At 38.5% G+C, this 22,298-nt stretch overlaps 3 protein-coding genes across 3 annotated transcripts in view; 1 reads left to right on the forward strand and 2 right to left on the reverse strand.

Moving 5' to 3' along the window:
- LOC144660581 (uncharacterized) overlaps nucleotides 1–10,218 on the forward strand; it is a 162,358-nt gene extending 152,140 nt beyond the window's left edge. Inside the window, exons 8-13 of the mRNA XM_078521234.1 lie at nucleotides 7,025–7,219; nucleotides 7,702–7,896; nucleotides 8,042–8,167; nucleotides 8,345–8,930; nucleotides 9,088–9,386; nucleotides 10,082–10,218. Coding sequence (XP_078377360.1) covers nucleotides 7,025–7,219; nucleotides 7,702–7,896; nucleotides 8,042–8,167; nucleotides 8,345–8,930; nucleotides 9,088–9,386; nucleotides 10,082–10,218 — 1,538 coding nt within the window. The remainder of the gene's footprint in view (nucleotides 1–7,024; nucleotides 7,220–7,701; nucleotides 7,897–8,041; nucleotides 8,168–8,344; nucleotides 8,931–9,087; nucleotides 9,387–10,081) is intronic.
- Nucleotides 10,219–11,957: 1,739 nt separating this feature from the next.
- On the reverse strand, nucleotides 11,958–19,124 carry LOC144660624 (ZP domain-containing protein-like). The gene is made up of 6 exons (XM_078521300.1): nucleotides 18,906–19,124; nucleotides 17,910–17,948; nucleotides 16,654–17,059; nucleotides 15,884–16,063; nucleotides 14,840–15,141; nucleotides 11,958–12,524 (listed from the first exon to the last, which is right to left on the reverse strand). The coding sequence occupies exons 1-6, from the start codon at nucleotides 19,069–19,071 to the stop codon at nucleotides 12,391–12,393; spliced, it is 1,227 nt and encodes a 408-aa protein (XP_078377426.1). The 5' UTR covers nucleotides 19,072–19,124; the 3' UTR covers nucleotides 11,958–12,390.
- Nucleotides 19,125–19,445: 321 nt separating this feature from the next.
- Nucleotides 19,446–21,949, reverse strand: LOC144660644 (uncharacterized). Its single transcript, XM_078521325.1, has 3 exons — nucleotides 21,693–21,949; nucleotides 20,972–21,371; nucleotides 19,446–19,877 (listed from the first exon to the last, which is right to left on the reverse strand). Exons 1-3 carry the CDS (start codon nucleotides 21,853–21,855, stop codon nucleotides 19,775–19,777), a joined length of 666 nt encoding a protein of 221 aa, XP_078377451.1. The 5' UTR covers nucleotides 21,856–21,949; the 3' UTR covers nucleotides 19,446–19,774.
- Between the last annotated feature and the right edge of the window lie 349 nt (nucleotides 21,950–22,298).

Below are 22,298 nucleotides of genomic sequence, written 5' to 3' on the forward strand. Positions count from 1 at the left end.
GTTTCGTAGGATACTTGTAACGAAGTCTAGTATTGACAAGTGACTAAACTTAATTTTCAATTTGATGATAATCTCTAGCTCAAGTTTACCCACAATGCGTAGATTTTGAGTAGTCTCCAAAACTAAACTGCCTTTTTACGTTTAAGAGTAGATTATTATGACAATCACAAAACCGAAACCAAAGTAAAGTCAACAGATCAACCACAAAACCACAAAGACTGGTTAATTAAGGTGTTTAAAAACACCTTAATTAACCAGTCACAGGCTAGGGCAAAGTCGTGTCCAAGATAAAACTCAGATTGAAAAAAACTTCAGTGCAACTGCAACGTCAACTATTTCGCAAGCTGATCAGATCCAAATTTCAACCATTCAAAAAAAGCTCGAGCTCTGCCAACGCCAAACCAAAGTAAACAAGGATTACTACTTTCGGCAATCAAACAAAAACTGCCGTTATTTTTTTTTGAAAATGTTTAGTTTAGTTAGTCTTACGTTTTTGCGGCTACTCACAATTCTACCCATTATTTTCCTTTTTGCCGGATTTTCCAAAAAAAAATTTGATTCAACTAAGGGTGCTCTGCTTTTTTGCGTTTTATGTTAAATACTTTTTGGGCATATATTTTAGATTCACGGGGAACACATAAAAATGCTCGGCTGAGGTTTTCAGGACCCAATAAGGTATAAGGAGAGGAGAGAAGAGGAGAGGAAAGGAGAGAAAGATCAAACTATCTGTCGTTGACATCCTCCGTAATTGATGTACTAGTGTATAAGTAACAAATAAGGGAAAGTAGCGTTTTATTTAGCCATTCAACGCATCAGTCATTTCGAGAAGAACTTGTAGGGAGACTAGAAAAATCAGGATGTCAATACTTAAAAGGTTTCAACATGAAGAGTGATGAAGGTAAACAGGAAAGTCACCGAAAATTTAGTTTCCAAAAAAAAAAAAACAGATCGGCGAAACAACCGTTTTATTTCAAAAATAAAGAGTAATATTCTCCTTTTACATATGAGAAGTGCCCTTTTTAGGTGTGCAACAAACCTAAGGACTGAGTATTACTATCATTCAAGGTTAACCTTTTTCCAATAACACAGGTTTGATGCTCGTGGCTTATATAATCAACGTATATTAATTGTAATGGGTGGGTGTGGTGTTGGGAGCTTGGTGCTGTTTAAAATGATCAATAAAAATTTTTAATTGCTTTTAATGCAATGGATAAGCGTTTGTGTGGTCCTTGACTTATTTGCACTAAAGGCTAGGAAATTCAGAGTGCTCTTTTCTTTTGCGTCGTTTTTTTTTTCTTTATGGATGAGGAGCAGGGATGGTGCAGTTATGAAAACGCTTCTCCCCCCCCCCCCCCCCCCTCCCCACTCCACTAATATAGCCCGGGTTCTATTCCGGCCCGATGCCATACGTGGGATGAGTTTTTTGTTAGTTCTTGCCTAGCTCAGAGGGTTTTTTCTCTGGGTAATTCAGTTTTTCTCCCTACTGAAAAACCAACATTTCCAAATTCTAATTCGAAGTGGATGGAGGACCCGCATAGAAGCAAGCTAGGCCTGACGTGGCTTCTTCTCTAAAAATCGTAAACCTAAGGTGGCTGCAGATTAAGGCAATTTCGGTCTAACAAACAAGTCACTTAAAGAACTAAAATATCAAGACAACAGCTTAAAACTGGGAGAAGTCAAAAGAAAGGCAAAAATGTCAAGAAGGGATACGGATGGACAAAACTGGAGTAGATTTAAACGGATCGCATTTGGGTAAACTTGAAAAAACGGCGGCGCGTATTTTTTGAAGTTAATTTCAGTTTGTACGAAAATATCATTTACATGCTCGAAAATCATCCTTTTTTGATTTGATTTGTAAAAGAATATGAAGTTTAGAGCTCTTTGCTACGTTAACGAAATTAAACAGAATAACCAGAATTGGCCCGTAATGCTTTAAATTTGTCTATACAACTGTAGAAAATGTGAGACCAATACGTTGAATATTAAGGTACATGTAATTCCTTAGTATTGCCCTGGACATCCCTACTGCGCAGAATTTAAGCGTCATTAGCGGGCGCGCATAAACAAAATGGCAGCTTCTTCTCAGATACGGCTTGGCTCAAGAAGGGGATAAATCATCTCGACGTTTATTGTGCTTCCAGCTTTGACCTTGCTTTTTGAAGAAATTTGAAGGGTTTATTTTCTTAATGCTAATGTTTAAACCTGAAGATGACTCTCAAGATGACTTCCGCTCAGGTTATTGTCAAAACGCCAGTCACCAGTCACCCTTTTCAGAACTACTCGCACCCGGATGATCAGCTGTACGAACTTCAGTTAACTATTGCTTTTGTTATTTATGTCCAAAAGGCTAATCCACCAAAAGAGGCCGAAATAGTTGTTAGTTTTTTACTCATATACGTTTGCGTTACATTTCGTTCAGTAAATATTGGTTTTGCTGCGTGAATGAGGTTAATGTATACAAAAGTCTGGTTCGTGACTTGGGATAATTTGCTTGTTTTTTTTTTCACGACAGGATCGACTTCCCTTTCGCTGAGTTGATCACGGTTAAATTCCGTGTACGTTTAATATTCTGCATGGTCGCTAGAGTAGAGACATTACAACATGTGCGGAATCAAACGTTCGATTTGAGTTTTAATGAACAAGAGTTCGTGCCAGTTTCACTTTGATCAACATATCTGCTAATTTCTATAAAATATCAGTGCACCTTTTCATTGGCTGCGTAAACACATCAGTAAACGTGGAGAATTGAAATTTTGGGGGTTTAAAATGCTGGATTATCTGAATGCTTCTTCTTTGCGTCGATTCACCGCCGGATAGTGACTAAATTGTGTGCAAAAAACAACAACAACAAACAAGAAATTGAATAAAGAACGTTTTTGTATTATATGGTATGGGCGATAATGTTTAAAAGGGCAGACATCGTCGGTACACATGTCTATGCCCAGCTGGCCGGTATGACACGGTATCTGTCACGACACAACCAACTTTGTACAAAACTAGGTAAATTAATATTCGAATATACTGAAGCCGCTGGAACACAAGAGAATATGTTCGTAAAGGGTGTTCCTTAAATTATATTACATTTTTAAAGTAATATTTGTCCTCGGGTATTTGTCACAATGTTTGACGTTCTCTTGTTAGAGCTGAATTGTTTAATTCCTGACTCAGTATTTGGATAAGCTGACTCGAGAAAAAACCCGTTACCATGAATTCATTACTCTAATAACACGTAGACTTACTGCTTCCATCAACGGACTGAACTAAAGTCGTTTTCACAACTGATCTTTTTGTAATCAGTAACGTTCTGAAATTATATTCTCAGCAGACGTATTTGAAAGGTTAATCCTGTTCTTTCCGCCATGGCTGTACTTCACTGGCTGTCTGTTTTCCTCGTGGGGTTCACATATTTGGTGCTACGGAGTAACAGTCAAGGTGAGTTGATTACACACTTCTCAAATAATACTTAGAAAAATGATTTTAGAGCTAAAGGCTTGAAATTACAATTGTGTTGCTCGAACGACTAGTGTAGTCTAGTATCATCTTCGTATACCTGATCGATAAATTTTCCACTATAAACATACCGTATTTGTTCGATTAAGCGCCCTGGGCGCTTATTAAATTTTTGGTCCTTGGGAATGGGCGCTTATTCGAGGTGGGCGCTAATTCGAGGCTGGGCGCTAATTACATTTTCACGATTTTCAGCAAATATTAAGTATATTTTTGTAACAAAACAATGAATAATAATGGGTAATAATAAAAGGGGAAGACGTACCAAAGCAGAATTTTAACTGTTCATTGAAAGATTCTGTAAAATACTAAGAAAACTCGATCATGGGGGAAGTCTTCTTAATAGTACATAGTCAATTTCAATAATCAATACTCCTCTTATGGTTTTCATTTGTTTTTTTTTGTGGGGTGGGGGTGGGCGCTTATTCGAGGCTGGGCGCTTATTAACTTTTCCTACCTTCAGGGTGGGCGCTAATTCGACGTTGGGCGCTTAATCGAATAAATACGGTATAAGAAGTCAAGTTCCGTGAATATTCAGAAATGCCACGCGAATAGCAGTGGACTCCTGCGCAAAATTAATAATGATTTATACAATGTGAACTTTTATTTCACACTCTGTGGAACTAAAAACATATTACACTTTGGTTAAGTTAAAGCTAGGTTTTCTAGATTGTCTTAAATCCTGGACATTTTCCCGGGATTCACTCAGTTTTTTTCGATTCTTTGAGACAAAATAAATTTCAAGCAAATAACAGAAAGTCATATCGCGCTTATTAATTAATAATACAGGTCACAAATTCCGAATACCGTAGAGATAGGTAACAAAACAATTGTTAGGCGCTTAAGGAATGGTCTGAAACAAAACTTGAAAACTCATTTGAGATATCGTCGTACCATTTTTCTTTTTCCTTTTTTTCCGTGCGGGCCATACATGTATTTAGTAAGTAAACTCATAAAAAGGGCTGTATATTCCTGCCAAATGGACGCGGGAGCATTGGACGCTATGCCGCGTGTGCGAGACCTGAAAAGTTATTCCTTATGATAGTTCCTGTACATATATATATACGCGTTAAGATTCGAACGTGTATTATTTTTCCATAGATGAATGGCTAGAGTTATATAGCATAATAGTACGGCCCTTATGACACGAACAACTTTGTTTAAAAGTTGAATGATTTCACAAACAGTTTATCTATTCGCTCACTTCGTTCCACAAAATATGTCGCATGAACTTAAGAAATGCTTTACTTGTGTTCAATAGGAAGAGCACTAGTTTTAAAGAACTCTCCTGAAATCTGCTGGAGTGGCGTAAATCGATATTTTTCCGTGAAATTCGAAAATTCACAAATCGGGAGCCAACAAGCCAAATAAACGTGGACAATCAATGTGTTTCAATAGAAAAAATGTCGAATTGGGTCAGTGAGACAAGTATTCGATCAATTTGAAAGGCAGTTCTCGTAGAATGGCGCAGATATAATTTCCATTCATTCGTTTTCTTTCCCTCGCACACTTTTAGGAATATGCCCAAATAACTGGATCCGCTTACAAGGCTCATGCTACAAGTTTGTAAGCAAGACTCTTACGTGGAATGCAGCAAAATCTGCATGTGAAGCACTCGGATCAAAGCTAGCAGTGGTGAATTCACAGGCCGAAAACCAAGCAATTGCTGCCAGATTGTCGCAGACTACATGGATTGGTTTGTACAGGGATCCTAAAGACAAGAACCGCTGGCTGTGGCTTGACGGATCACGACCATCTTATACCAACTGGGACAAAGGACAGCCAGAAGCCCATGAACGGTGTGTTGCTATTTACAGATATGGGCTTTGGCACGATTGGACGTGCAATGCTGGAAGTGTCCCAAGCTTCGTTTGTGAAACCATTGGTAAGTACATACATGCACTTCAGTTTTTTAGCGTTCTTTATATCTGTACGTACATCAGCTTGCGAATTGAAAACCTTTGTGTTTTTTTGTATTGGTGATCGATAACAAACGGTGCCATACCGCTAGCTGTGTCGAGCTGTGCCATATTAATACCTGATTTTATTGCCCTTTCTGCTTTGTCCCATGCTCGTGTCGTTTACTCACTACAGTATGACCGAGCTGAATATTACAATCTTTGCTTTTATCACCATACTTGACAATACTTGATGCTTTCGACAATATATACTGACCCAAGCATTATGTGGAACGTAAGTCACATATGTGCTCTGTAAATGACTTTACTCGCGACAAGTCTCTTGTACATCAGTGGTAAGGGCACCCAATTAGTGTGCAGAGTGTAATGGGTTCAATCCAGTCGGGGTCTCAATTTTTTATTCGTCACTTGCCCGTGACAAACTGAATCGGTTTTCAGTAGAGCCCTGCAACAATGATTATCAAAATAGTAAAGAACAAAATACAGAATATTGCATTTTGAATTAACGGTGTAATTAGAGAACTCGTCATTATGACAGACCAAAAAACCCACTTACATCATCAGTGTATAGACAGCAACAAAACAAATCAGTCTTTATCAGACCTAATTTTATTGTTAATAGTTTTAAAAGACCTTTTGAACCTTGTGCAAGGGTGGCTGCACATTTGAAACCCAAACCTTAATAACGTGTAAACGTACAGTGAGACAAAATAATCATTTTTTTATTTGTCATTTTTCTTTCGATTGATGTTTGTTAGTCAAATGCCAAAAGCTTTCTCTGGGTAGTGGTGTCCAAGTTTCTCCTTCGAATTGTCTCTCGTCCAGTCAGAACCATGGATCAACTTGTTCTTTTTCCTGCGCCCGTGGATATCAACTCAGCGGTCCCTCGTCTACTCAGTGCGGACGAGGTGGAGCCTGGAGCGGGCAAGTGAACACAGTCACCTGTAAAGGTGTGATTTGTCCGCCAAATGTTTTCATCTTATTTATATGTCCCCTATTAATAAATTAAAAAGAGTGTCATTTTCAGCAAAAATAGTTAGAAAAAATCGTCCAGCTGGACGCAATCTTTACTGGCCTATATTAGTTACAAATCCCAGGCATATTACCAACATTTACTAAATTAGAGAAGAAAATCATCATTCTACCTTATTCTTGGCTTTGTTTATGAGAATAAATTTTCATACTATTCGGGTTAATGATGATTTTTTATAGTGGATGTATTAGCCCAATACCTTAAGGCATACAGTTCCTGAGAAGAAAGAAGTCCATAACCAGAGGTCTCTTTTCTCAGACTCTGGTTTGGTCCCTCCGACTCGTGAAGTTAATCTAATCTAAGTTAGTCACGCCATTCGGTAGACAAACGCGAAAAATTACATATAGTGCGCATTTGATTGGTTTAGGTTACCAAAGATGAGTTTCTTCGTTGCAGTTAGAAGTCTGTTGAGAATAACCCCAGCTTGTTTAAATGGCCACTCTCTTCTTTTATGCATCTCACTTAACAAATGTTTTCACCAAATAATGAATATTAATTTTATCAAATGTAAAGAGTTTGCTAGTCTTACATTCAAAGCTTTTATTACGTTCAACCTCAATTTCAGTTGTAAAGTGTCCAGTTCTTACAGTTGGCCGCCTTGTCAAAACGTCTTCTAACAGTTGTGTGACGTCACAGATGAAATACAACACGACATGCTCGTTCTCGTGTCCAGAGGGATACCAGCTACAAGGTCCCTCTTATAAGCAGTGTGGGGCAAATGGTCAGTGGACGGACAAGGCTAGATCAATCTCGTGCACTGGTGAGTTTTAATCCTTGCATCGTGATTATTTTCTACTATATTGGTAATGTGTCAGTATAAAAAATGCTATACAGTAACTTTTCCATGTAAAGAGTTTATCTTCTAAAATAGCACAGCATGAAAATTGGGATTTACATGAAATTAAATGTGGTTTCATCTGGTGTAAAGTCGGTCATCCAACTTTACACCCTCAATTAAATGTTGTTAAAGGTGGTTAAACTGACCTTTACGCTAACGTGTGTAAATGTTATTTAAAGTTGGTGTAAAGAAGTCTCTTTATCTGCCTTATATGTGAGTGTAAAGCTAGTATAAAGGTCAGCTTTAAAAAATGTAAAGTCAGCGTATAGCTGAATAACTTCCAAATTAATGCCAGCTTTATTTAAGCTTTACACCAAGGTAAAGTTATGTTTTCATGCTGTGTAGATCGACTTCTTCATCACTCTTGCCTCCAAAACTCTTATGATATTTCACTTCCATTTCAGTTGTTAAGTGCCCAGTTCTTACAGTCGGCCGCCTTGTCAAAACGTCTCCTAACAACTGCGTGACGTCACAGATGAAATACAACCCGACATGCTCGTTCTCATGCCCACAGGGATACCAGCTTCAGGGTCCCTCTTATAAGCAGTGTGGGGTAGATGGTCAGTGGACGGACAGTGCTAAGTCAATCACATGCACTGGTGGGTTTTGTGATCGATAACTTGTATCAGTCATCATTATTCATACTAAGTTGGTTTTCTTTCAATATCAGTCAATGTTACGTCGCTTTACTTCTTTTGGAGACAGATAATGATTGGCTATTAACACAGACAAACTCTATTTCAGATATTGACGAGTGTGCTGTGTCAAATGGCGACTGCAGTCACAAGTGTGTTAATACTGCAGGAGGCTACAAATGTGAATGTCCAGACCCGGAACTGAGCTTATCATTGGATAACAAGACATGTCACGGTAACTATCGATTAAACCATGGTCATACCATAGAGTGCACTGTTTTCGCATCTTCAGCTCCCAAAGTAATGATACTAAAGAACATTGATCTACACTTGCATTTACAACATTATGGGTTTGTTTGTTTGTTTGTTTCTTTAATGACAAGGCAGTTAATAGATCTTGTATCATTTTAAGCTCCAGGTGTTGGTGTTCAGTGCAATAATGAAAACATGACCATCATCATTCCCAAGTCGCTCCTCCGTGGTATTGACCGTAAGCATCTTCGGCTACGGGACACCACATGTAAAGCTAAAGAAACCAGCTCTCACTTCTTTCTAACAACATCACTGACCGGCTGTAACACAACTCGCAGGCACACACCTACAGCTATCGTTTACTCCAACGCAGTCTTGGAAATCCCAGTGGCTGCAGAGGATGTCGTGACACGCGTACGTGAAATAGAAATACAGTTTAGCTGTTTCTACTCCAAATATGGCGTCGTGTCATCGGTTGGTTGGAAACCAAGTAACAGAAAACTTCTGTTTAGCGATGAAGGCAAAGGAAACTTCACACTCTCTCTGAAAATGTTTCCTGACAAGAGATTCGTGAGTCCTTACACGAAGGATGATTTCCCTGTTGCTGTGGTGCTGCGCAAGCTTCTGTTCTTTGAGGTATCAGTGACATCAGGTGACAAGCAGCTGTCAATCATAGCTGATCGATGCTATGCCACGCCCACTCAGGATCAGACGAATTCCTTGAAGTACGAGTTTATAAAGAAAGGGTATGTGAAGAATTGTTTTCACGAATTTCCCCGCCAGTGAGACTAAGCCATGTGTAGAAGGTCTATAGAACTTAGCTTCGTTAGATCTAAGTTTCTTTGCTTGAATTGCTTCCAGTGTTGAACTGTAGGGAGTGTGACTAAAACTATTTTCCCTTAGATGCCCAAAAGACGTTACCGTGAAGTACCATTCAGCGCCCTCAGTGAGTGCACAGCGGTTTAGCCTGGAAACCTTCAAGTTCATTGCTGACCATCCATTTGTGTTCGTTCACTGTCACGTGATTGTATGTAACGCAACCGACCCAGACTCCCAGTGTGCAAAGAAATGTCCATCAAGTGGCCGAGAAAGACGTGCAGTGACTGATCACGTGACTGACGTGTACTCTTTGGCCCAGGGCCCGCTCCACCTTGCACGCGGGAAACGAGATGAGAATCGCGATAATGTTCTGGACAAAAGTGGTAGGTAGACAGAGTAGAAAAACGAAAACAAAAATGTAAAACTTAAATTGAAAGAGAACTATACTGAAAGGCCACCAAATATACAGCTTAGATGAACAAACAGATTCTGTAGAGCAAACCAGAAGCAGTAGTTTCGAAATAAAGTGCAGGATTGCAATTAGGATTGAAATGGAATATTTGATTTATTGTCAGGATGTCAAGAAATCAAATTAAATTTACCATTCATGCGACAGTTTGGCCTTTCTAGCTGTTATTTCTTCTGTTTAGTTTATTTTTTTTTGCTTGTATCACTTTTTCCTTCCAACTTTAAGATAATAAAGTAAGCTTAAGGCAAGCTCCTGGCAATGATCATGAAAACACGATATTCAGCCGGGACAGTACTCCTTTAGACTGCAATAATTCAAGAGTGCCTATCGACCTTTTTTTAATCAAAAAAGGTTTATCTCATTCCCAATCAACAAACTGATCTCTTAATTAAGAACTACATTAAAAACGCTATCTTAAACCCTGCATATCAATATGTCCATGTCAAATGATTTCGGCTGTAATACTAGATTTGTTTTTATATCCTTGCCTGTTGCAATATATTGATGCTCTGCACGCGTAACCAGTGTGGCGATTTTTGCAAGCTTCAATCTAGCAGTTGCAAAAGAAGTCATCTTACGTTTTTGTCATTTGTATGTCTATCCCTTTAGGTTCCAGTCCCGCCTTCATTATTTCTCTGTTTGTGATGTGCATTGCTTGCTTGGCGGGAACAGTGCTGATAATCTTCAAGAAGTCACGTGGCAAGCCTGCTGGGTATGCTGTGCTTGTCAGCGGCGATCAGGAGTGAAAGCACGCTCAAAATAAACAACTGGACTTGACAGATCGTAAGGGTACTTGAGCTTGAGATGAACACATATAAGATTGATCGCTACTTTCGATAAGATAACTGCAAGTAGTAAAAAGATTACTCTCGCTAGTTTACTTCATATTTCTTAAAAATTTTCCTTAGCTTTATTGCAGGCCTTCTTTAAAAAAGCTTGTCACGCAAATTCTCCTATTTTGTAGTACATATTGCGTGACTGTTTCATAGGATACTTGTAACGAAGTCTAGTATTGATAAGTGACTAAACTTAATTTTCAATTTGATGATAAGGTCTTAAATATCTGCTCATTGACATAATGCTGTTCTGTTAAGTTAAAGAACTTATCTTCCCTGATCATAATCAGATCAACCCAAAACTTCTCTCATAAAAAAAAAACTCAAGCTCAAGTTTACCCACAATGCGTAGATTTTGAGTAGTCTCCAAAACTAAACTGCCTTTTTACGTTTTAGAGTATAGATTGTGATGACAATCACAAGACCGAAACCAAAGTAAAGTCACCAGATCAACCACAAAGAACTTAAACACCTTAATTAACCAGTCACAGGGCAGAGTCGTGTCTAAGATAAAACTCAGATTGAAAAAAAAAAACTTCAGTGCAACTGCAACGTCAACTATTTCGCAAGCTGATCAGATCCAAAAAGAAAAAGTTTTTTTTGTATTGGTATGATCATGTCACACGATGAAATTCAACCAGTCAAAAAAAGCTCGAGCTCTGCCAACGCCAAACGAATGTAAGCAAGGATTACTACTTTCGGCATCAAGCAAAAAACTGCCCCTATTTACTTTGAAAATGTTTAGTTTAGTTAATCTTTAGTTTTTGCGGCTACTCAATATTCTACCCATTATTTTCCTTTTTACCGGATTTTCCAAAAAAAATGATTCAACTAAGGGTGCTCTGCTTTTGATGTGTTTTATCTTTAATACTTTAATTTTAAGGCATATATATTGGATTCGTCAAGGGGAACATAAAAATGCTCGGCTGAGGTTTTCGGTACCCAATAAGGTATAAGGAGAGGAGAGAAGAGGAGAGGGAAGGAGAGAAAAATCACACTATCTGTCGCTGACATCCCCTGTAATTTATGTACTAGTGTATAAGTAACAAATAAGAGAAAGTAATGTTTTATTTAGCCATTCAAAGCATCAGTCATTTCGTGAAGAACTTGTCGGGAAACTGGAAAAATCAGGATGTACCTTATCAAATGAGTATCAGATCAGAATGTACTTAAACGGTTTCAACATGAAGAGTTATATACTCCTTTAGCATATGAGAAATGCCCTTTTTATGTGTGCAACAAATCTGAGGACTGAGTATTACTATGATTGAAGTTTAACCTTTTTCCAATAACACAGATTGAAAGAAAAGAAGGTTTGATGCTCTTGGCTTATATATTCAACGTATGTTAATTGTAATGGTTGGGTGTGGTGTTGGTCGCTTGGTGCTGTTTAAAATAATCAATAAAAAATTTCATTTGCATTTAATGCAATGGAAAAGCCTTTGTGTGGTCCTTGACTCATCCGCGCGAAAGGCCTAGAAAATTCAGGATGCTCTTTTCTTTTGCGTCGTTTTTTTTTTTTCTTTGTGGATGAGGAGCAGGGATGGTGGAGTGGTGAAAACGCTCCCTTCCCAACAGTGTGGCCTGGGTTCTACTTCGGCCCGATGCCACAAGTGGGAAGATAGGATAAGAAATAAACACAAAGGCCGTTATTTCCAGGGATTAGGGGAATTTTAATTGACAATGTTGTTTTTTCGATAGATACAGGCAGATATCCATCCAACTCTCGGAAGTAGGATGGCTCGCAATTAATGATTTACTTGTTTGTGAGGAATAATTTGGACTTTTTTCTTTCTCCAAATTCATCCTTTTCCGCCAAAACTTCCTGCGCTAGTATACTTGTCTGCGCTATTTATTAAACTAAAGAAATTCGTGACACTGCTTCTTCTTTTTTCAAGATTCAAAGATCATGGAAATTTCCGGATCTGAATCGGCATTAAAAAGCTTAAAAAGCTAAAATAGATTAACACTCAGATAAAACATGAACAAACTATGAAACTAATCAGTTTCGGTTACGCTCGCCATACACCTATAACCATTATATTGTTCTAAGTTTAAATTGTCAGAAAATTATTTTTCCCTCTAATTTTGAATTTCTTGGACGAGCGTTGTGTAGTTATTCACCATCTTCTTCCTCTGTCTGATCATGTAAGATGCACAAACAACGCAGAGCGCTATTACAGCAGCTAACATCGCGATAATGGGAACATTTGCACCTAGAAAACATAAGAAAGAGACACGTTAGGACCCCTAGCCTGCCTATTGTTCGAAATATAAACGAAACACTAGTAATGTAAGAAAACGCCATTTTGAAAGAACAGGTTTTTAACAACGCCCGATTATATTATAAAATATCCAGATCTAAAAGAGGCATGTCAGGGGGATTTCGCAGGTTTTTGGTCTAAACTGTTCTGAAATTAGTTGTAGGCAACTGAACCATAAAAAGATTATCTTTAAACACATAAAGGAAATAATAGCCTTTATTTGCAGATAGAAATCAAGCTACGGCTATAAATATCGATTTTTTGAAGACGGGCGGAAACAACTTGAAAAGTAAGCCTTACTTTTTCAAGTTTCAATTCATTTCCTTCCGAGCCATCCGCAAACAAAGATACTCGTGAACAATTTCAATGCTCTACTAAAGCAGTTTTTATACCTAATCGTACCTTTTTGGTACGCTTCGGTAGCATATCAGGCGAGTATTTTGGCGAGACGCAGTCGAGCCAAAATACCCATGGCGAGACCAAACGAGCCTGATATGCTACCGAAGGGTACCAAAAAGGTACCATTAGGTATTAACCGTACCCAAATTTAGCCAAAAATCCGGTTATATTTATTGCTCTGTTGAAGCCATGCTTGCAAGGTACGTAAAATTGCAAATTGTGTTGACTTGATCTTTATCACTTTAACCAAGTTTCTCTTCTGCCTTTTTTTCCCCACTCGTTTGTTTAGAGTTTTATTCTCTAAATTTTCAACATCAAAATTAAGCGAAAAATTTGGAAATTCCGACTCCATTTTTTCAGTGTAGATGTCTCAGTACTCGTCGGCAAACATCGCGCTATTGGCGAGCGCGCTCAAGTTTAGTATTGGCGGGAAAGTTTTTCTCTTTTTACGACCGCTAAACACCGCTAAATTTAAATTACGAAGTTCTGCTTTATTGGTAAAACTTCGGTAATTTCTTGACATTCTCTGTCTTTGCTAGTCTTTGAACGCACGATTTTGGAGTTAAAATATTAAAAAAAACTTTGTTTACTGCTTTAAATTTCGCTGAAATCTCAGTCTCGTCAGGCATGTTTCGCCATCTTGGATTCTTGATGTTTTGGTACTCAGTGTATGATACACCAAGTGTCTTGGACAGTCCACCGACTTCATGTAGGGCCTCACACAGAGTGCCCCATCACAATTCTCCTTCGTCAAGCACTACTTTCGACTAGGGATTTTTACATAATTCCACTCCTCCTTCGTGTTGATGAGGGATCCCTTTGTCACTCGGTTGGTTTTCACGCTCTCTGCGATCTGTCTTAACATGGTATCAATACCATACAACCCAGTCACGGACATTTTGAATTCTTACCGTTCCTTCTCATGTTTTTCTACGCAATGTCTCCATAATGCTGATTTCTCGTCTTGGTTCTCTAAACCCCCTGTGTGCTCTATGCCTCTTGTATAGGCATTTCTGGCTGTCTCACCAATGTACTTATCTTTGCCCTTACCTCTATTCAATTCACCGTACAGTAACACTACTTTACTTCAAAGTGACCGTGTTATGGTGGCATATCATCGTAGCATATCAGGACAGTAGATCGCGCTTCTGATTGGCTACTTGCGAATTTGGATACGGTAATTAATTAATGGACTATTAATTTTCGCTGCGACACAAATATTAATTTTGGCTATTTAAAAATCTGGTAAAAAATTGTGCCTCATAGTCCCTTTAATTTCGATGACGTTGTCATAGAAAAAGGGGAAAAATGAAAAAAATGACAATAGGATTAAATTAAAAAGTATAAAAGCTGCAATTCTGTAACACAATCATTCTCAAAGCAGACAGCACTACGATATAATAACAGCCTTTGGATTTGTACTTTTCATAGTATTATTATTCTGCTGTAGTATCGGTTCTTATTTATAACGATTATGCTAATTAGCATAATCGTAATAAATACCTTGCAACGACAACGGTATTGCGGTATTTGCGATCCACCGTAGGTAAAAAAGATGGCGGCGGTACATTTTATTAATATCTTGCGAACCTAATACAATACCTTGCCAATAGTGCGCAAACGACAGCCACGTTTCTGGGAAGTTCGTCCTTGTACTAACTACATTGTTTATGCAGGGTTCGAAGTTTTTAGAGGTTTCGCGCGCTACGAATTATAGGTAAATGTACCAGTCGCCATCTTTTTCGGTTCGGTGGATTAGGTGTATGCTGAATTAAACTCGTCAAGTCGGCTCAGGACAACAAGGTATTGTTTCAACAGGGGCTTAACCTGATCTGATACATCTAAAAAACTGTCAAGTAAATTCTCACCACTGCTAACAGTCTTCGCCGCCTTCTTTTCTCTTCGGGCTTCTTCCTTATTCAGCACGAGAGGGCCCTGGGCAAGAGGGTAAACATCATCGAGATCCTTAGCAGCGGGATGGACGTCACGTTTACGCCGATCCTCGCAGACGCGCACGCATTTGGAGTCTGGATCCGAGACGTTGCAAATTCTCACGTGACAGTGCACGAAGACGAAAGCGTGTTGGCCGATGAACTTGAAACTTTCCAAACTGAATCGCTCAGAGCGCTCATTGGCCGGGTGATATTCAAGCGTCTCGTCCTGTTTGCAGCTAAACAGAAAAAAACAACAACCGTAGTTTAGAGAAAAGCGTAGAGAAGCGCGTGCACGAGGCGCAGCCGTGCTAATGTTGCGCGTCTCGGGTATTTTATGAAATTCACAAGTACTTTCTATATGACTCATGATCAATAATGCAAAAGGAACACGTGAACTATTCTCTTACAAAATGTTTAATAAACATTGTGAGCTGTACTCTGGCTCACGAAGGCTGTGTGGATTTTTAAAGGATAATTAAGCCTTGCATTTTAGCGCACAGGAAGTTTAAGAACACAAGAGAAGTGCTTGGAGAAGCCCGAGGCGTAGCCGAGAGTTCCTTGCACTTCTCAAGTATTTTTAGAAGGGCAAAACATTTAGAAGAGCTTATATAATTCCGCAATGTGCGAGAAGCAAGTAAATCTTTATAAAACGTTCAAGAAATTGCGCTTGCTCAAACTCGTAGGCAAGGTAGGCCGAGAGCATCATAACTTGATAAAGTACGCACGTGACGTAAACAGCGTACTTTAATTTGCAGCTACAATACACTCGGACTGACCAATAACAACGCCAGAATTCTTTGTAGGCAACGTGTGCAATCGTTGCTTTATCGAATTATTATCTTATAAAAATACTTGAAACGACCAATGGTGTCAAGTGAATTCCCTGTATTCTATCACAATAGGTTTTTTCAATATAATATTGGGCGTTAATCGAATCCTTGTAGCTATAGTATTTCATTAAGCAGTGTCTTATCTTACCCGTCCTGAATGATCCAGTACTTTGGAGAACTGTTCGTATCCGGGGAGGGCGTGGCATAACAGTCTTTAGCAAGAATGGTCAGCCTGTGATCAATTGTGTCCACAGAAGCTTCAAAGTAAATCCTATCACGTAACTTCTTGGTAACAGGAAAGTCGTCCTGAGTGTATGGGCCAACGAATCTGAAGATATAAATAACACATGCAAGAGACTATGACCAGGAGGAATTCAAAAATTAAATGCTCTAATCAATGATTAAAGTTAACAGCGTCGACTTAATCCACTTTTCTGAAATATATATGCGCTAAACTCTCGTTACTTGTGGCAATCTTTTGAAGGAAATTAATTAACAACTAAGTATCAACTGAGCAAAAATCCTCACAAAGAAGAAAAACTTAATACATAACTAACTCTTAACAGTACATCTTAAAGCTGTTGGCCTTACAAGCTCTATTAAACATCGAGTATAAATCAAAGGCTGTATGTAAAATAATTGATATAATTCGATGCAATATAACATAATAAACTCTTTCTTTAATTTAATGATGGTCGTAGGACTAAACCAAATAAATTTAAACATGACTCCATGACTCTGGGGGAGGACTGGGAGGGGAGGAGAGAATTTTTTTTTTTCAAGTTTCATCACTTTCTTCTCCTTCAGTTTAAGTCTTGCAATAATTAGCTAGCAGAATTAAAATACATATAAATGTAACAATTTATGAGAATAATCCTGTTTTGATCACAGCAAGCCGAAAAAGTGTATTTTGCAAACCTGATATCCGGGTACAAGTCGAGTCTCAAAGTAAACTTCCCGAAACCCTTCTGGGAGAAAATCACTTTCTTGCTACGCGGCATAAGTCCCACTCCAGTAACCAGTCCCTCACTGTCGTAATAGCAATGGAATGGAATCTGAAAATCAGGGACGTGCGAAACAATGTCCTCGGCCATGGCGGGAACCGGTAGAGCTTCGTTACTGTAAATAACTGACGAGTTGGCGTGCCTACTCTTGGTCCCACAACCGGTCAGCGGAACGTCAAGAAAAAAGTGCGTGACATTTTCAGTAGCGTGACAGTTCACGTCCAGAGCTCTAATGTGCTCACGGTCGGTACCACGGAGCCGGGACTTGGGAATAGCGATGACCATGTTGTTTTTGGAGCAATCCACAGCTACTTCGTCATCTAAAGTAGAAAGATCCGCAAAAGGAAGATTATTAAACAAAGCTGAACCACAAAAGGTGTATGTTACGTTCTTCGTTTTAGCCTTAAAATGTTGATACAAAATTAATTTTAAAAATTCCGCTCGTGCATTGTTAGGTATTACTTCTTAAAACCAGAGAAGCAAGTTTTATTAGGGCTAATTGGCCGATTTTGACCCTTTCTTCTCTTATTTTGGGCGCGCTGGCGATCAAATTTGCCGCTCCGCTGGTTATGAATAATTAATGATGGCCAAGTTTTTGATATCTTTTTTTTTTTTATCTCTGTTATCGATCGATTAAAGGTTTGACTAGTCCAACTTCTTAATGAATAAAAGGTAGCTTAGTCGTGTATCATTGCCTTTAAAAAAAAACAATCACGTTCAATAGCAATCATATCTCTAGCCTGCCAGCAGGCGTCTGTGTACATTTTTAGCGCATTTAAAAGAGTGCGCCCCCTTGCGCCTCTCGCGTTTCCCATAGGCGTGCTCGAAACTTAGTACGGCGCCTGCTATACGCAAGCTATAGAGAGAGAGAGCAAAGAGCAGCACAACAGACGGGACACAAAAAACCAAAAAAGCAAAAAGAGAAGAACCAAAGATCAGACAAGGTTTAAGAAATAGCTATACTATCTCGACACTTTCTCCCTTAAAAATTTTGCCTTTTTCAGCTAGTCTAAGTAGGATATCAAAACAACACTCTGGCAAATTTTAATTACGAATTAACACACTATTCCCTCTTGTGATTAATTAGGTAAATTGGTATTATGTCGAAATTTGCGTACTGAGTGATATTCATAAAAAAAAAGTTAGGTTTTTGAAGCCCAATATACTGACCTTCATCTTCATCTGAATACCCAAACGCGGTGTCATCATCTATTTAAAAATGTTCAGTAAAATAATTATAGTAACATCTTAGTTAAACGTGCAGTGATAAGGGAGAGTGAAATAAGCGAAAAGGGGAACGGAATATTCCAGTCGGCAAAATTTGCAGCGTTAAACTTAATGAAACTATCTACCTTAGCTGCCGTCTTAATGCTGATCGTTGCTAACTTAATACTTACTATACACTCAAAACAGGTCAATATATAGTAGATATATGTGACAAGCAAGACTCTTCTGAAATTTCCAGGATTATTTCATTTCTTGCCCAAGAACGAAATTTGGTTGAGAACGAAATTTATTTTTCCTATTTTTTGTAAACGACAAATATATGTACGAAAGGAATACATCTTTATTTAAATCTGACCAAAACCAACATTGTAACCACTCATTGGTGACGTGAACATGTAAATTTCTGCAATACCACTTTGTTTTTAAAATTTAAAAACAAAGATTTTTTAAAGAACATTTTAGATTCAAATCTTCGAAAAAGTTAAGAACGTTCATTCTCGGAGGAAAATTAGACGTTCGTTTATAAAAAAAGAGTGTAGACAGTGAATACCTAATTATCCACTCGTATCGGAATGGAAGATATACTGGTGTTTTTTACGAAGCCAGTATTTTGTTACTAAACTTGCAAACTTTAATTTAAAACTCTAACCCTTTGATACAAATTGAAAACGCGTTATATCATCGCACTCGTGCATTGGAATTAGGTAGAAGTCTGTTGTTTAATATCAGTTGATATGTATGGCGCTCTTTAGTTAAGGGTTGAGTGGTTCGAGTGTATTTAATTTTTACTTTTCACTCTGCAATACAAATTACAGCAAAAACTTAACTAACAAATACCCTGGTCGTTGAAATGATACTGACTTACGTACTAAAGATATGTAACAATCCATAAAAAACGCCAAGACAAGATTCAAAAACTTATCTAAATGATACTCTTACCTACAACAAGAATGTCTCGCGAAGTATCACTTATTTCAGTCTCAGATGTTTCATCTCGCATTGCGTCTTGTGGCCTGTCATATGAAAGGATCTCATGTCGACAACTCGCAAGCATAAAGCATGACTGAAATACCAGTACGGCCAGGATCTTGTTCCAAGTCTTCATGTTCGCAGCCGTTTCATTTATAAGCGAGATAGCGCTGTTTATTTCGGAGTCAATATAAATTTTCCGCATTCAGTTTAATTTATTCATTAAGACACAAAGCGAGCAAGACGGAAAAAAGCACTCATTGTTTTACTTAATCGTTTCAAAGTTCTCTACACAATGCAAACCCGGAAAATTTTGCTCTGCGAACCATGAAGTTACGCACTGATTTGGTTAAAGAATTCAAAGAAAGTAGGCAACAGGCATTAAATTTGAACGGTATTAAAACATGCTATTTCTCATGCTTTGACTCATTATTGGGCTTCAACAGAGTAAACCTCAGGTTTAACTTCGAAGCTTCAGTGCAAAACTTTGCTATAAAAAAAAACATAAAGTTGACCAGAAGTAGTATTTTTATTGATTAATTTGTTCGTATAAATACAGAATACCAGACCTTCATGATTTATGAAAATAGTACAGTATACATAAATCGCACAAAGACGGTGCCTTAAAAGTTAAAAGCCGGCGACCCATGCGAAAGACTTCATATTACTAAAACTCGACGAGTCATGTTCAACGTATCTTCCATAGAGGCTCTAGCTTCCAGATGCAGAGTAATCCTCCACAGCGTTGTAGTCCCTTTCAAAAGAAGTTCTAAACCTTCTAAAGACCTAATGTATGCTCGGAATTGGTTACATTTGGTCAGGTTTGCTCTCCTGCGATCTTATTCATCTTCTCTTTGTACATGTCTTTGTTGATTATGTTGTTCAGGAGAGTGCGCTGTCGACTCTGCAGGACAAGTGTGGCTTCGACGATACAACGAAAACCTGAAATTAAAGTTAGAAAAGATAACTACCAATAGTTTCTTTATACAGTAACGTGAAGTACACGCTACAGGGCAAGTTCATCGACCGGTATTACGTTAAATACAAGTATCATATAAAATTTGTCTGTGAAACGATTTTCTTCTCAAGTTTATCAATTCAATCTATTCCAGTTTTCCTCTAATACAACGTTATAATAAGAAAAAGACTAGGTAAGAATTTTATCAAGCGGAGGCGGTGGCCTAACGGTTAGCGCACTGGACTCCGGGTTGAGCGGTCTGAATTTGAGCCCTGCCCGGGTGTATAAAATGGGTACCGGCGATTTAATGCTGGGGGTAACGCGATAAATTGGCATCCTATTCACAGGAAAGTGGAAATACTCCTAGTCGTTACTCCTAGTTGCTTTACACACCTGGATTAGCTCCGGGAGGTATGGGCTATTTAGCTCGACGTAAGCTTTACCTTACCATTACAATTCCACCACTACCAACGGAAGAGAAAAACGAATCCCAAAACGTTCACTATCCCGGTTCGTCTTTCGTAATCAGTCTCAATCCTTTACAATCGGAAACAGCCTTGTTCTGTCTTGGTTTATTTTTGCCTCTTACGGCTGTTTTTCTGCCTTAGTAAACTTTGAAGCTAATTTTATACGTTAGCTAGGAAAGCTTATTGAACAAAGCTGGTTACGTTTTCTTCTAGAAATCACACATAATGGCCGTTTTCACACAAAAGAGGGACAAATCGTCGAGACGGACAAATCACCTAAGACGGACAAATTGTCTTAGTGTGAAAACGGAACGGACACGATTTTGGACGTACAAATAGTCGGAATTTATTCGTCGATTTAGCCGTCTAGGAAGACGATATTTGAGGACGACTGGTCGTCTAGACGGAGAAGTCGTCAAAAAACCGTCTTAAATTCACACTAGACGAAAAATTCGTCAGACGACTTGTCCGTCTTGACGATTTGTCCGTCTAATCTAGTGTGAAAACTGCAATGACTGATGCTTTTAATCGGTGCACATTTTTGGGGCTGTATTTCAGGTCATACTTATACAAGGAAAATAACTACAAGTAATTCCCTTAACTTTTCGCACCTGTCATTCCAGCAGAGGTCTTTATTGGATGCAAAATCGTCTGCCGCCATCTTGAATGTGTCTGTCCTTTTTCTACTACGAATAGCACCGGTTGACACTAAACCATGTTTGGAATAATGACAACTAAAATAAATCTTTACTTCCGGTGCTCTTGTAATGACAGCTGTCGTCGGAGGAACATGTCGAACTCTGTTACTATACACCACGCTCTTCTCTGTGTGATTACTGGTGGTCCCGCATCCAATCAGAGTCGTCGTTAGAACGAAGTGCGTGCTATTTTCCGTTGCTGAACAGTTAGGATCCAGGAGCTGAAGGTTATCTCGGTCAATGCTTGCGAGTAAGGACTTGGGAAGAGAGATGGACATTTCGTTTGGGTGACATTTTACAACTGCCCCGCAAGCTGAGAAAGCAAACAAGAGATACCATAAGAAAGTTAACAAAGCACAAATTGAAACTGCCGCATAGATCCTATTTTTTCCCAGTAAACTATAAGATCGCAAATAAGAGTGCAGTCTTTTTTTGGTGACATTTTGTTTCGCTCCATGCTGTCACACACTCTCCCTTATTATAATACATAACAAAATAGGGAAAAAGCGCACTTTCGCTAACCTTTAGAGGGAATCTGAATATACCAATAAATTAAATTAGCTGATTCTTGAAATTATTTTACAATAGCAATCAGAAATACCGTTGGGAAACAGTTTTCGTGATATATCCGTACCTTTTGGGTTATTGTTCTCGTTATTCACTTCCAGTGTTGTATGGTAATCATCTGAAGCGAGTATTGTGCATTTACCGTCGTGATCTTCGTCACTGTAAATATCTTGAGACGATTTCTCGATTGTAAGAGCGACAGCAACAAATAATGCCAGAGACAAGCGCATTTTGAACAATTCTAGTCTTCGTTTGATGTCATTTCAGCTGTCGTTTTAGTTACCACAAGCAAAGGAATCTGAAGGAATCGATTCCTTCAGGTCATAATTTATGCACCATAGCGAACGCTCGAGTGGTTTGGATGTTGTAACAAGAGTTTGAGACGCATAATTTACTTGTGCCTATTTGAAAAGCGGAAAAAGTAATCTTCAAACAACATAAAGCAAATAACAATCTGAGTTCTTTTGTTCCGAGCTGATGTGAATAGTGGGCTTTGAAGATGGCGCGAAACTGCCTTAGGGCGCGAAACATTGCCTTAATATTCAGGAAGGAATGAAACATAAATTACTACGTTTCTGTTGTTTCATAAAGATTTCAAAATGACTGTTTAGAAAGGACTCCCAACTTTGACACTGGAGAAGAGACAAAGGCCCTGAAGCTGGCCTATAAATTA

Source organism: Oculina patagonica, chromosome 7 (genome assembly GCF_052425735.1).
Source record: "Oculina patagonica isolate OP01 chromosome 7, crgOcupat, whole genome shotgun sequence".
Classification (NCBI taxonomy): Eukaryota; Metazoa; Cnidaria; class Anthozoa; order Scleractinia; family Oculinidae; genus Oculina; species Oculina patagonica.

What these genes read in the sequence shown, in the direction of transcription:
- LOC144660644 (XM_078521325.1), bottom strand. Translation starts at nt 21,855, where the DNA reads ATGCGCTTGTCTCTGGCATTATTTGTTGCTGTCGCTCTTACAATCGAG. An exon ending in CGAGAACAATAACCCAAAAG is followed by an intron (nt 21,372 to 21,692) that starts GTACGGATATAT and finishes TTGCTTTCTCAG; the next exon opens with CTTGCGGGGCAGTTGTAAAA. An exon ending in GACCTCTGCTGGAATGACAG is followed by an intron (nt 19,878 to 20,971) that starts GTGCGAAAAGTT and finishes CTTTAATTTCAG; the next exon opens with GTTTTCGTTGTATCGTCGAA.
- LOC144660624 (XM_078521300.1), bottom strand. Translation starts at nt 19,071, where the DNA reads ATGAAGACTTGGAACAAGATCCTGGCCGTACTGGTATTTCAGTCATGC. An exon ending in GTATTCAGATGAAGATGAAG is followed by an intron (nt 17,060 to 17,909) that starts GTCAGTATATTG and finishes TTTCTACTTTAG; the next exon opens with ATGACGAAGTAGCTGTGGAT. An exon ending in GGCGAAGACTGTTAGCAGTG is followed by an intron (nt 12,525 to 14,839) that starts GTGAGAATTTAC and finishes TATGTTTTCTAG; the next exon opens with GTGCAAATGTTCCCATTATC.